The sequence below is a fragment of the Pseudophryne corroboree genome, chromosome 3 (genome assembly GCF_028390025.1).
Source record: "Pseudophryne corroboree isolate aPseCor3 chromosome 3, aPseCor3.hap2, whole genome shotgun sequence".
In the NCBI taxonomy this organism is placed as follows: Eukaryota; Metazoa; Chordata; class Amphibia; order Anura; family Myobatrachidae; genus Pseudophryne; species Pseudophryne corroboree.
In genome coordinates, this window is record NC_086446.1 from 489,480,678 (window position 1) to 489,496,073 (window position 15,396).

General features: G+C 46.1%; 1 protein-coding gene across 6 annotated transcripts in view; it reads right to left on the reverse strand.

Annotated features, from left to right (window-relative positions):
• The window catches only part of LOC135056132 (uncharacterized), a 60,346-nt gene that overhangs the window by 13,978 nt on the left and 30,972 nt on the right, over nt 1-15,396 (reverse strand). For 4 of the 6 annotated variants that reach the window (XM_063960925.1, XM_063960929.1, XM_063960923.1 and 1 more), the window contains exons 3-9: nt 14,419-14,556; nt 9,857-9,916; nt 9,632-9,773; nt 8,926-8,997; nt 8,751-8,828; nt 8,026-8,091; nt 6,817-6,897 (exon numbers count right to left, since the gene is read on the reverse strand). In XM_063960925.1, the coding sequence (XP_063816995.1) occupies nt 6,817-6,897; nt 8,026-8,091; nt 8,751-8,828; nt 8,926-8,997; nt 9,632-9,773; nt 9,857-9,916; nt 14,419-14,556 (637 nt within the window). The remainder of the gene's footprint in view (nt 1-6,816; nt 6,898-8,025; nt 8,092-8,750; nt 8,829-8,925; nt 8,998-9,631; nt 9,774-9,856; nt 9,917-14,418; nt 14,557-15,396) is intronic. The other 2 variants (XM_063960927.1, XM_063960928.1) reach the window with 2 other exon arrangements.

Genomic DNA, 15,396 nt, shown 5'->3' on the forward strand with positions numbered 1-15,396 from the left:
GGGCAATCCTAAGACCAGCCATGGCTTCGGCTTGGATGGCAAAAGCAGTGGCAGCCTGGGCTGATGCATTGCAGGATGACCTTTCAATGGCAGCTAGAGAGCAAAAATCCCATATTGCACATACGTATCAAACAGGCAGCTATTTTTATGGAAGAAGCAGCCTTGGATATGGGTACAATTGCCTCTCAGGCATCAGCCTCAGCAGTAGCAGCTCGCAGAGCGGTTTGGCTATGTACATGGAAAGCGGACTCATAATCTAAGAAGGTTCTGGAGTCTTTGCCTTTTACTGCAGATATTCTTTTTGGTAAAGAATTAAACAGTATTTTGGAGTCAGAAGCAGACTCCAAGAAATTGAAGTTTCCTTCCACACATAAATCCAAGCCTAGATTTCCAGTTTTTCGGCCCTTTCGGGCTCTAGGAAAAACATAAGGAAAGGGTTATGGCAAACAGTCTCAATCTGACAAGTCTGGTAAGATTAAAAAGCATTGGGCTACCAGAGGGCCGGCTTCCAAACCAGAAGATAAACCATCAGCCTGATGGTGAGGGCCTACATCTGGGGGATTCCAGGGTGGAGGCCGACTTCTTCATTTTGCACAGATCTGGCAGTAGTCTACCACAGATGCCTGGGTGCAAGAAGCGGTATCTCATGGTTATGCGTTTGCTTTCAAGAAACACCCTCCTCAAAGGATTTTTGTACCAGCCCGTCTTCAGTGGAAATGAAGGCCAGGGCTTTGCAAGAAGCAGTTCAGAAGTTGCTTCAGTCAGGAGTGATAATTCCAGTTCCTCCTCCACATTGAGGACAAGGTTTTTATTCCAAACTGCTTCTAATCTAGAAGCCAAATGGGTCGTTTCGGCCCATACTCAATCTCAAAATGCTGAACAAGTACATTTGGGTGCCTCAGTTTCATACGGAGACTTTCTGTTCCATTATTTTGGCCATGGAGCCGGAGGATTTTATGGTATCCCTGGATATCCAGGATGCTTACCTTCATGTTCCTATAGCACTGTCCCATCAGCACTATCTCAGGTTTGCTATCCTCCAGCAACATTTTCAGTTTCAGGCCATACCATTTGGACTGGCCACAGCTCCCAGAGTGTTCACCAAAATTATGGTGGTAATGGCATATTATCTCCGTCAGCAGGGGATAAGGATTTTTCCATACCTCGACGATTTATTAATCCTGGCACAATCTCAGGAATTGCTTCAGTGTCATCTGCAGCAGACAATAGCTTGTTTGCAGATACACGGTTGGCTCATAAATTGGGCAAAGTCGTCCCTGGTTCCGTCACAACAGATGTCTCACTTGGGGGCTGTGTTGGATTCGAGTCTTCAGAGAGTAATTTTACCTCTGTACAAAATATCCAAAATTCAGTCAAGGATTCAGGAGTTGCTACACAGTCAAAGGGTATCCATTCACACAGCAATGTGATAGGGTTGATGGTGTCGACATTTGACATGGTGGAGTATACTCCGTTTCACTCGAGGCCTCTGCATTGTCTGATCCTCTCCAAATGGAATTGGTTTTCATCAGACAATAAAAATGCAGACTATTGTCCTTCCTCTGGAAGTGAGGAGGTCATTAACCTGGTGGCCGCAGACAACCCATCTGAACAAAGGGAGACCCTTTTGAATATCAGATTGGGAAATTCTGACAACGTATGCCAGCCTTCAGGGCTGGGGAGCGGTGTCAGGAACGAGTTGCTTCCAGGGGCAGTGGACCAAGGAAGAGAGTTACCTGCCAATGAATATATTGGAACTTCGGGCCATATATATGGCACTTACTCAGACAAAGGACATACTTCAGGGGAAACCAGTCCAAATTCGCTCGGACAATGCAACGGCAGTAGCGTACCTCAACCATCAGGGAGGAGCTCGTAGCCAAAACGCAATGAAGGAGGTAAGTCACACGTTTAAGTGGGCAGAACGTCATCATCCAGCCTTGACCACAGTGTTCATTCCGGGAGTCCTAAACTGGGAAGCGGATTTTCTCATTCGACACACCATTCATGCAAATGAATGAGCTTTACACCCTGAGGTCTTCCAAATTCTGGTAGAGAAGTGGGGGGTACCGGAGATAGATCTCATGGCATCACATCAGAACAACAAAGTTCTGCATACGGGTCAAGAACAAAGGATCCCAAAGCGATCTTTGTGGATGCCCTGTCAGTGAGATGGGACTTTCGTCTGGCCTATGTGTTTCCACCAATCGCCCTGTTACCCAGGGTGATGTGAAAGGCAAAACAAGGAAGGAGCGCCGTGATACTAATAGCTCCGGCTTGGCCCAGAAGACATTGGTACACAGATCTGCAGAGGTTGTCGATGGATGCTCCATTCCTACTCCCTCAACATCCAGATCTACTGTCTCAGGGTCCTTGCTATCCCAAGCAATCTATTTCTCCTAAGTCCACAAGATCCACAGGGATGCCACCTTGATGCATCTGATTTGAGGATCGTTTCACTTACTAACCTCTTCCTTCTTGTACGGAAGGGTGTGTATGTGTGTTCTTCTCACCTGATTAGGGCTCTCTATGATGCTCCTGCTTTGAACTTTGGAAAACAACTGAATTGCCTGAGCCAGGAGGCGGGGATATAGAGACGGGTCCGTTGCATTCTGGGAGGCCCAAAAGCTTTGATCGTTTGGTGCCAATCCGCTGTCGCTACCTCATATCCCAATGTTATCCTGTGGACTTAGGAGAAAAGGAGATTTATGGTAAGAACTTAACTTTTTTACATCTCTTTCTGCGATTTACACTGGATTCCACAGGGAATAACATCGGGGGTGTAGAGTTGGATCTTGATCCGAGGCACCAACAGGCTAAAGCTTTGACTGTTCCCAGGATGCCTTGCACCGCCTCCTCTATAACCCTGCCTCCAGGCACTGGAGCTCAGTTTTGTTAACCAGACCAATGCAGTAGCAGGTAAAAGAGACGATAACAGTTAGTAGCCACAGCGAACCGCATTCTCACGACAGGAGAAGGTACCAGCAGCTAATGCCATACAAACCCAAAGAAGCTAAGTGCGTCAGGGTGGGCGCCCTATAGAATCCAGTGTACCTTGCAGAAAGACATTTAACAAAGGTAAGTTCTTACCATAAACCTCCTTTTCTGCAGCGGGGTACACTGTATTCCACAGGGAATAACATTGGGGATGTGCAGTTCCTCATGGGATTCCTCATAGGAGGGGATGCACTGTAGCGGGCACAAGAACCCGGCATCCAAAGGAAGCACTCTGAGAGTTGGAAGTATCAAAGGCATAGAACCTAATGAACGCGTTCACTGAGGACCACGTAGCCGCCTTGCACAATTGTTCTAGGGACGCGCCACGGCGGGCTGCCCAAGAAGGTCCAACAGACAGAGTAGAATGGGCCTTGATAGTAGCAGGAACTGGAAGTCCAGCCTGTACATAAGCTTGTGCAATCACCATTCTAATCCATCTGGCCAAGGTCTGCTTATTCGCAGGCCAGCCACGTTTATGAAAAACAAAAAGGACAAAGAGAGAATCAGATCTACGAAGGGAGGCGGTTCTCTTCACATAGATACAGAGAGCCCGTACCACATCCAAAGACCACTCTTTGGAAGACAAATCAGGAGAGATAAAGGCCGGAACCACAATCTCTTGGTTAAGGTGGAAAGATGACACCACCTTAGCTAGATAACCAGGGCGAGTTCTAAGAACCGCGCGGTCACTGTGAAAAATCAGAAAGGGAGACATACAGAATAAGGCACCCAGGTCTGAAACCCGTCTAGCAGAGGCAACAGCCAGCAAAAACAAAACCTTAAGCGTAAGCCACTTAAGGTCCACAGACTCAAGAGGTTTAAACGGAGACTCTTGTAGGGCGTACAGAACAACAGAATCCCAAGGAGCCACAAGAGGAACATAGGGAGGTTGAATCCGTAAAACACCCTGAGTGAAGGTATGTACGTCAGGCAGAGTCGCAATTTTTCTCTGAAACCACACCGACAAGGCTGAAACGTGAACCTTGAGGGAGGCCAGACGAAGGCCTGAGTCCAGGCCCTGTTGTAGAAACGCCAGGAGTTTGGCAGTACTGAACTTGTATGCATCAAAATTCTTCGCCACACACCAGGAGAAGTAAGAATTCTAGACCCTATAATAAATCTGAGCTGAAGCCGGTTTACGGGCTTTCAACATCGTTTGAATGACCACCTCAGAAAAACCTTTGGCCCTCAGAACTGAAGCTTCAAGAGCCACGCAGTCAAAGCCACCCGGGCCAAATCCTGGTAAACACAGGGGCCCTGAACGAGGAGGTCTGGGCATTGAGGAAGAAGAGGACGCTCTATCGAGAGACCCTGTAGGTCTGAGAACCAATGCCGTCTGGGCCACGCTGGAGCGATCAGAAGTAGGATTCCTTCTTCTTGCTTGAACTTCCTTATTACCCTGGGCAGGAGGGACACCGGAGGGAACACGTACGGCAGCCGAAAGTTCCATGGAATTGCCAGTGCGTCCACGAACGCTGCTTGAGGATCCCTTGTTCTTACTATGAAAGACCGGAACCTTGTGATTGTGTCGAGACGCCATCAGGTCTACATCTGGTAGGCCCCATTTGTCAAATAGGAGTTGAAACACTTCTGGATGAAGGCTCCACTCTCCAGCATGTACGTTCTGACGACTGAGAAAGTCTGCTTCCCAGTTGAGGACTCCTGGAATGAACACTGCCGATATGGAGGGCAGATGGCGTTCCGCCCATTGAAGAATCTTTGACACTTCCAACAATGCCATGCGGGTTCGAGTGCCGCCTTGATGATTTATGTACGCCACCGTGGTGGCATTGTCTGACTGTACTTGAACAGGCCTGTTCTGTACCAGAGGCAGGGCCAGTTTCAAAGCATTGAACACTGCCCGCAATTCCAGAATATTTATTGGGAGGAGAGATTCCTCCCTGGATCACCAACCCTGAAGAGAGGGTTGCTCCAACACCGCGCCCCAACCCCGCAGACTGGCATCTGTCGTTAGGAGGACCCAGTTGGAGATCCAGAAGGGACGATCCCTGCTCAATTGTTGGTCCTGTAGCCACCAGCTCAGTGACAGACGAACTTCTGGAATCAAGGAAATTATTTGAGACCTGATCCGGTGAGGCAGGCCGTCCCACTTGGCAAGGATTAGCTTCTGCAGAGGGTGAGAGTGAAATTGAGCATACTCTACCATGTCGAAAGCTGACACCATGAGGCCTAGTACTTGCATCGCCAAGTGTATAGAGACTCGCGGACGAGAAAGGAAAAATCTTATTCTGTCCTGAAGTTTCAGGACCATCCCTTGGGACAAGAACAACCGTTGGTTGTGTGTGTCCAACAATGCCCCCAGGTGCACCATGCTCTGAGCAGGGACCAGGGAGGATTTCTTCTAGTTGATGAGCCACCCGTGGGCTTGCAGTAATTGGACTGCTAGTTCCAGATGACGGAGAACCTCTGGGGAGTTCGCCAGGATCAACAAGTCGTCCAGATATAGCAGGATCCTGAAACTCTGATGGCAGAGCAGAGCCGTCATAACCGCCATGACCTTGGTGAAGATTCGCAGAGCCGTGGACAGTCCAAAAGGCAAGGCCTGGAATTGATAATGTAGGTTGCCAATAGCAAACCACAGGTATTGCTGATGCGATATGGCAATAGGTATATGTAGGTAAGCATCCTGTATGTCCAGGGATACCATATAGTCCATGGGCTCCTAGGCCAGAACAATAGAGCGAAGAGTGAGATACACGGAATAGGAACCACACAGCAGCTGTAGGCACACACAGTCACATGTACAATGCAGAAATTAATACAAACAACAATAAAACTGCACTGGACTAGCAATACTAAGTAAAGCTATGTAGGTATACAGATATAACAATGCACAGTAAATACTGGATGTATATCACAGTGTACTTGTACTGAAATATCCCTATAGTTATGCACTTTTTCTTAACTAACACTGTCTAAACGACATGTAGAATACTTAAGTGTCCTGTAGATGCACAACGCTGATGAGGCAATGCCCAGCAGTCCCAGGATCATCGCAGCTCTTGTAATAGCGCCCAAATGCTGACAGGGAGTGAGGTAGAGAGAGAGATGCAGCTCCAGGGTGGGAACATTTGCAGTAAATGTTGCCTGGGGCTGGGGCTACAGGTCAGAGCCTTATCCCTTCTGCTGGACTTCACCACCGGGTACTGCGGGGCCTATACTAAACGGATTTTAGTAAATCCGACCTGTGCCCCCTTGCCCAGGTGGATATAGTGGGGTCCCTGCACGGCCACAGTGTCCACGCCAGCAGTGTGGTCCGTCTCCGGAGACCACGGCGGATCGCGATTTCGGCGGGTCCTGCCTGGGGGAGCCTCTTACCTCCTCCCTGAACTTGCGGCCACGCAGTCCCGGAGAGCAGCGGTGGGTGTGTGCCTGATGAAGCCGGAGCGCCTCCGCTGTAAGTACCCGGCAACCAGGGTGCGGGAGTATACAGCGCCGGTGGGGGAGGTGAGGGAGCTGCAGCACGCTATGTCAGACTGACATATAGCACTTCTAAGTGCCTATGCTGCAGCCCTTGAAGTCTTCTTTCTTCAGATAAGCTCTTTCCAGGGCTGCCTAGCGCAGCCCTCCCTGTTAGCTGCCTGCACTGCAGGCACCAACTTACAAACTGAGCTCCAGTGCCTGGAAGCGGGGTCATAGAGGCATCCTGGGTACAGTCAAAGCTTTAGTCTGTTGGTGCCTCGGATCAAGATCCATCTCTACACCCACAATGTTGTTCCCTGTGGAATACAGTGTACCCCGCTGCAGAAACAGAGTTCTCAACGGTAAGTCTACCATATCGATTATTTTTGTACTCACCGTAAAATCCCTTCCTCGTAATCCATCTGGGGACACTGAAGCAATGACTGTGGGTAGAGGGCTGGCACAGGAGTATAGGCACTAAAAGGTTAAGTGTAAGGGGTTAGAGGGGGGCAGAGCTTTACACTTATAGTGCCTATACTCCTGTCTGCCTTATGTAATGGGGAGGTCATGTATGTTCATACATTGTGTACACTGTCTCCTGATTACATCATCATTTAGCTCAAGAATACATATGCAATGCCATTGACTTTGGAGCAGTTTGCTGGACTGTGGATTACCGCACTGCACTGTGTGGACTTGTGCACTGTAACCGTGTGCATGAAAGGCATGTTTTTAAGTTAGTATGCCCGTGTTTTTTAATATACTGGCATTAGTAGAATTAGGCATTATAACATGCATGATTTTCCCTTGTAAATGATTTCCGCTTTAAAAAATACATCAGAGATCGTCCTGCATCCAGCACCTCCAATCACATGTGCCCCCATATGTTTTATATGAATTCACCTGTGATTTATATACGTACCTTTTTGGAGTTTTAGGTCTTATCCTATTTACATTGTTAATATTCAATAAATTGGGATATCCTACATTTATTACACATAACATGACTTATCATCCTTTCTATGGTACAAGATAAATCATATTATTGCATACCTACATAAATAATACATTTATTATTCCAAGATCTTGGCTACAAGATTCTATGAACGTTCATTTTACATCAGTGCCTACTCCAACCACAGCACCATCTAAGGGTTGGGTACAAAATGCCGGCAGTTGGGATCCCGACAGCCAGAATCCCAGCACTACCCGGTGTTTATACCCTACTCCGAATCCTAACCCACCACTCCCGCAGCCTAACCCTAACTTCCCTAATCCCCACAGCCTTACCTTCCCCCTAGTGCCTAACCCTAACCCTAGTACTCATCTCTGGAATGTGTCAGGATTCTGACCGTTGAGATCCTGTTGTAGGTTTTCTATCAGGATTTTAACAACATCTCCCATCTACAGCCCAAGGTAGACACTGAGAAACATGTTTATATCATTGTGTCTGACATATTATTCCTGGCTCCAAGTACATGCCTATCTGAATAGACTGTGGTCTCCGATACAACAGCAGCTCTGGAATTTGTATAGCTTATCTCAGAAGGAAAGAATTTATCACAGTGATCTTTGTATCCCTGGAATATTTGTAATATATGTTACCTGTGGAACATTCCATGCGGTTGATGTCATTATCCTCCTCTTTGCTACATATTCCTTCATAGTCATCTGGGAACAAACCACAGGAGGAAAAATATGAATTTCTTTTTTAAACACACTTAAATTAGATTGACACATTCATCAGAGGACGATATATAGTTATGTCAGATCACTTACATAACACAGAATGCCCACAAAGTACTGAGCTTCTGTTGATGAAGAAATCCTGTTTCATGAGATATTACAGTTATCTGTACATATATGGTACATGGACAGACGTAAAACAGGCAATGTGATTCATCCCAAAGCCTAGTCTAAAGGGGGGTACACACGGAGAGATGTATGCTTCATTTCTAAGCAATCTGACTAGATTACTTAGAAATTAAGCACGGATCTCTCCGCATGTATGCCCCATAGCGATGCGTGGCCCCGCACGTCACTATCGCCGGTTCTAGATTGGCCACAATCTACTTAGATCACTCAGTTCACCGCTGGGTGAAGTGAGCGTCCCCCACCATCCCCGCCCCCTCGCTCAGCACGCATCGTGCTGTGTGCTGAGCAGGGGGAGAGATTTGTGCTGATCGGTCTGTGATAGATCTCCCTGTGTGTACAAACCCTTTAGATCTAGAGAGCATACACAAATAAGTTTTTCCCGTTAATTAAGGTGTGCACCGAATGTATAGGAGTTAATTAGCGGAAGGTGACTTACTCCCTGAATCAGAACCTACCAGTAATTAGTGGTAGTGATGTAGTGGGACACTGGGGAGTGTCTGGATAATTTTCTGGGATCACAACATCACCTGTGCCTAGAAAATAAGAACATGTTATTAATGTCTAGCCAAAGCCTAACATGCACAGGTCAGTAACTAGAGAGACTCTCTCCCCTCAGGAATGGAGTTTTACCTGCTGGTTGCTCTGTAATGGGACTCAGACTCTGCTCACAATTACTCTCAAGGATTTCTTCTTTCAAACTATCTACAATTGGAAAACAAGTAATCATTAAGCATGCAGTAATTCAGTCTATTATTCCGTTACAATAGCCATACAAAAGTATAGGGTCACAGGATGTGCTGGCCAATTTATTTTTCTGTATTGATTTTACGGTCATTTCTGTTTGATCATCTTTAGAATAAGCAATGTGGGCATTGGGGATTACAAGCAAAATGCATTATATTATATGCAATAAAACTTTTATATGATGTGCAGTACATTATATTAGGAATCGCTTCTTTTGGGGCCCCAGAATAATAGCATACGGTCACTCGGGTAAGTACCACTGCTTTACACTGCTATTATATATATATATTTGTGTTTCCTTCCTGCTGTCAGTTCATATGTAGGTGTTCTATGGCTCACACAGAAGACTGCAAATGTATGCACCCATGGCGACTTTTACTTTTCTTACTATTTTAGAGGTAGGTTTTAATTTAGCTCTTTCTTGCTGGCTGGTAGGTGTCTGGAGGCAAATCCTGGTATATGTTTAGCACTGCTCCAGTACCCAAATTGTTTCACGGTATATGGCATACTAGCACGGGGGGAGGGATGGGGACTGATTTCTTGTACTGCAGGTTATCCGCACACAGTAGCAGGAACATAACAATAATATTACCAGAGTTTGTGCTCGGTTGCATGCTCTTGAGTTCCAAAGGGTTCTCCAGCATTACATGCTTATAATGGTCCTCATGCTCCTCTATGTAGTCCCACTCGTCCATTGTGAAAAACACTGCAACATCCCCACACTTTATAGGTACCTGGTACACACAATATAATTTGGTAAGGGACACCTAGAGTTCAGGAAGTGTCATGTGATGGATCATGTGACCGGATCACTCACCTCTCGAATCATCTGGTAGAACTTGCTGATATGTGCGTTCTTCTTCACCACTGTCCACTCCTGCACAATGAGAGGGAAATATCACCATATATGGCTCAAAGGAAATAGACACTGGTGAGTATTATTAAATGGGTGGAATTACTCTGTAAGAAGTCAGTAACATATAAGGATCATCAGGGCAGATGTATTAACCTGGAGACGGAGTAAGGAAGTGATAAACCAGTGATAGGTGCAAGGTGATAAACGCACCAGCCAATCAGCTCCTAACTGTTAATTTACATATTGGAGCTGATTGGCTGGTGCGTTTATCAACTCTACCTGAACCAACTCTTCAATGCCTTTTTGCAGCCCAAGAGGCTGCAATAGTGGGTCTATGTACAGCACTTGTAAGGGAGTAAATAGATTTCAGGCATCCCTCCACACATTTATCTGTCGGTTCCTTCAGTGAAGTGACAGCGGTGACAGGCAGAGTGGACGACAACACTAGGCGGGTGACATGAGAATCCACCGGCGGTGAATTTTCCCATAACTTTGCAGGAAGAGAATAGCGAGCCAAGGCCCATTTAGACAGAGGGAATTTCTTCCCTGGATTAGACCAGGGCTCCTGCCTGATATCCAGAAAATGGTCAGAATGGGGTAATAGATTTTTAACCACCTTCTGCCGTTTAAACATATCAGTTTTCTTTGCCACAGTAGTGGAGTCCTCATCATCAGTGATTTGTAGGATGTGTAGGACATTAATTTGCAATGAAGAATCCTCGTCAGAAACGGGTTACGGTCATTAGGTCGATAGCACTTAGGTCGACAGTCATTAGGTCGACCACTATTGGTCGACATGCATTAGGTCGACATGGTCAATAGGTCGACATGATCAATAGGTAACCTGTCCGAAGCACGGCGAGCGAAGCGACGGGACACGGTGCACTAATTGGGGTTCCCCAACACTTTACGAAGAAAACGACACCAAAAATAGTAAAAAAACTCATGTTGATATTTTTCCATGTCGACCTAGTACATGTCGCCCTATTGACCATGTTGATTAATAGTGGTCGACCTAATGACCCATACCCATCAGAAACACCTGATCCAGTGTCTGACAGGACAGTATGCTCCCCCTCCTCTTCAGATGAAACATCTGAGAGATTCATGGATTGTGAGGAGGAAGCAGCCCGCTTAGATGACCCAGAGACACGGGAGTGACCTGGAGTAGATTTTTGTCTGACCAAGGATTTATTTAATTGCTACAACTGGTTAGACAAATTTTCCATCCAAGACGGATTAACGATAGGGACAATTTGTGGCTGTAATGGCACAGGTGGTCCCATAGGGGGCGTAAGGCATTCCACCAGAGTACAAGTAGGTTTGTGAACGCAGCCCAAGGTGGCTCCTGATTGGGAGATGTATGACACATAGTACACAGACCACCATACAAAACTTCCCCCCCTGGTAAATCTTTGGCGCATGCTCTGCAGGATTGCAGGATGCAGGAGTGTCCACAGACTTACTGCCCTATTTGTTAGACATTGTACACAAATGCAACAACAGAGCGGTGTAGTATGATAGAGCCAGACAGAGTACAATTCCTGCAAATAAATCCGTTAGTATGTGACTGAGTACACAGTACCCAACACCTGCAAATAAATACGGTATAATGTGACTGAGTACACAGTAAATTACACGTAATGGGTAAATACTGTGATGCACTATATATATATATATATATATATATATATATATATATATATATATATATATATAACGGTACTGTAGTCCCCTGGGTGTAGCTATACAACCTCATCCACCCTCCAGGGACCAGGCGGCACTCCACGGATTTTTTGAAAAAAGCAGCTTTTATACAGAATCAAAAGTTCAATACATAGTGCAAAACAAACCGACGTTTCAACGCCTCACAGGCGTTTTTTTCAAGGTGCACAGTGCTAAAAAATAAAGAGAAACAAACCAAAGAGGTTTCTTTCTTTATTTTTTAGCACTGTGCACCTTGAAAAAAACGCCTGTGAGGCGTTGAAACGTCGGTTTGTTTTGCACTATGTATTGAACTTTTGATTCTATATAAAAGCTGCTTTTTTCAAAAAATCCGTGGAGTGCCGCCTGGTCCCTGGAGGGTGGATGAGGTTGTATAGCTACACCCAGGGGACTACAGTACCGTTATTTCCTTCATAGGAAAGCACCCCGGTGGTTGAACATACTGAGAGTGCCTGCTACTTTACTTCTTGTTTTATATAGCAGCTACAGGCACACACAGTCACAGGTAATGCAGAAATTATTGTGACAATAAAGCTGCACTGGACTAGTAAATGTACAGATATATATAATACTAGACCGGAGGTATATATCAGAATACTCGTACAATATATCCTGTAATAGGTACACTCTTTCTTGACTAATGCTGTAGAATACTCAAGTGTTTGTAAAGTCACAGCGCTGTATACAGGCGGCTTTACAAGGGAGACCTTGCCCTGCAGTCCCGGAGACCAGCCGCAACTATGCTTAGAAGATGGTGCCCAGCATCTCAGTCAGGGAGTGAGGGAGAGTGTGAGGCGGCTCCAGGGCGGGAAATCTGTAGCCTCTCCCCCTGGGCCGGGGGAGAGGCTAAAGGTCAAGCGCCACCTCCCCTATGCTGGACTTCCACCCCGGGTACTGTGAGTCTTATTAAATGGGGTGTTAGTACACCCGAACTGTACTCAATACGCCCCGGTGGTCTAGTGGGGTCCCTGCTCGGTGACAGTGTCCACGACAGCATTGCGGTCCATCTCCCTAGACCGCGACAGGAACGTGATTTAATGGCGGGTCTCGACTGGGGGACCCTCTTACCTCCTCCCCGTAGCATCCAGGCGAACCAGGAGAGCGTCTGCGACCATGTGTCTAAGACGGAGCGTCTCCATCGCAAGTACCCGGGAACAGAACGCGGGAGTATGTGACGCCGCTTGGGAGGTGACGGAGTTACAGCATTGAATGTCACACTGACATATCAGCGCTGCGGCCCTTGAAGTCTTCTTAGAAAGTATTCAGGGCTGCCCAGTGCAGCCCCCCTGTTAAGTGACCTGGTGCTGCAGGCACCAACTCGAAACTGAGCTCACAGTGCCTGGAGGTGGGGTTATAGAGGCGGCCCCAATGCATCCTGGGACAGCCTAAAGCTTTAGCCTGTTGGTGCCTCTGCATCAAGATCCACTCTACACCCCGATGTTTCCCTGTGGAAACCAATGTAACCTGCTGCAGAAACAAAGTTGAACATGGGTAAAGAAATCACAGCATAATTAGATGTTGAGCAAGTAACTCTACTGGAACTCATAACGCCTCTTAAACATTGCCCTGAGATTTAACCAACAGATAATACAGTCACAGCTGTCAGTCACTCATCACTTTTTACACAATAACCTGTAATGCATTGATAAAGGTTCAATGTTTCCAGACCTCCTAGCTGGTGCACAGGTGCATTCACTACTGACACATTCAAAAAGATCCACAGGTGGCCTGGAAAACATAAACCGTGTTCTTAAGGACACAAAGGGGAAGATTTATCAAAGCTTGGAGAGAGAATAAGTGGTGAGAGATAAATGACTAACCAGATTCTAGCTGTCATTTTACAGGCTGTTTTTGAAAAATGACAGGAGTTGATAGTTTATCTCTTTCCACTTTATCTGTCCCCAATCTTTAATAAATCTTCCCCCTAGTTTGGCTACCAAAGATGTGATGTACTGTATTCTCCAAGCTTTGAATATATTAGGGAACTCACTAAATCGTTTGTTATACCACTCACAAATAGGTGTGGATTTAGGGGTGAGGATGCCCCTAGGTACAACAGTAATGGCCGCCCCCATGTTTTCATTAATCAAGAACTAGATCAAAGGCCTGAGGACAGTACAGGGAAATGGAGGTAATAAAAGAAGAACTAAAAAATTATGGATTGATTAATTGTGGTAGGCAACTGTATGGTGCACTAGGACAGAAACTGATGTGAATAACTAAATAACTGTTCTCCGTGAGGCAGGGGTGGATTTATAGACACCCCCGATGCACAACAGTAACGGCCACCCCTCCCCCGCCACACACACACACACACACACACCCTCCCCCCCTTGCCTAAATTTATCATTTTCATTGATTGGTTATAAGCCCTCATTTGATGATAGCAAATTTAATAGAATAATAAAAAAAATACTAACTAACTTTTATTTTTTATTATGTGTACACATTTACTAAGTAGGGCAGCTTACAGGGGCAGTATGTGCATGTCCTACCCATTTACACTCCATTCAAAATGGCATAAAGTACAGTACAGTGGAAATATTTTGCAGTTACTGGTACATTTCTGGCTGACAGCCCAAACACAAGCATCAAGTCCTGCCCCCTTCATGAGCCTAATGGGAAATTCACCACTGCTCACAAATGAACAAAACTCACCCATTATCCTGAATCCAGGACATGTTCCCCGTCACTTTATAGGAAATTGTGTACTAAATGACTTTTGCAAAAAAAAATTTCCAATTAATGAAATCATCAAACGTTTATTCTTTGTCACAAGCTCAGCCAGCTAACCTCACCTTACCCCTGACTTGCAGTCTCACCTCTCCAGTCAGTATGGAGATGATCACGGCTGCACGGTTCAGGAGTCGGGTGGTCTTTTGTTTCTGGGGACGGGTGGTCAGAGGTGCTTCTGTCAGATGCTGCAAGAGGGAGACCTGCAAAACAGCAACATAGAACACAAACATAATAATGAGCTCATGTCCTCCAATATAAGTGGAAATCAAACAGCTTTACAGACAAATGGGCTGCCCAAAGCTAACTGAATGCCTGGCAGCATAGGCACATCTAATAATCGGTGTAAAAGGAGGGATGTTTTTATCCAACTGTGCAGAACTTTACCTAAACATAACTTCCATGACCCTAGTCAGTACGGGAGGCAGTCAATTTACTGGCTGTCGGGATCCCGGCTGAAATACCGCCGTTTGGAATCCCCACTTGGGTGGTGGCCATGCCGCCACCTGAGGGGGAATATGATCCTGTGTTGGCTAAAGGTCGCCCCTGGGCCTGAAGCGTGAGAGTGCAGTATGCCCGCGAGGGGACACGCTGCGCTCGCCGCCGGTATCCCGGCATCGGTCTCCTGACCACCGAGATATCATACTGTCTCTCCCGTTCATATAGATTTTGAAGGATTTACATCCCAGACACTGCTGCAACTTGCATTAAACTTTTTCTTATGAGTTTATTACTTTATATTATTGAGCATTTATGTGCTTTATTCAATTTGTCACGTTAAGATCAAAAAGGGACCAAATAGCATGGAAGAAGCATTTACAGCATTTGATAAATAGTCTGTTCAGTGTTCACCAATGGACAAGGGAGGATCCATGTTTGTAAGACAGTCTTGCGGGCTGCAGGGCTAATAGCTAAGCAATTTGAAATTGAGAAATAAAATGCCACATCATCAGATACATGGCAATGTAACCAAATGGCTTGGAGACCTGTCAACCTGCAGAGAAAGCTGCCAGACAGACAGGCTGGGAGTAATACTGGGTACA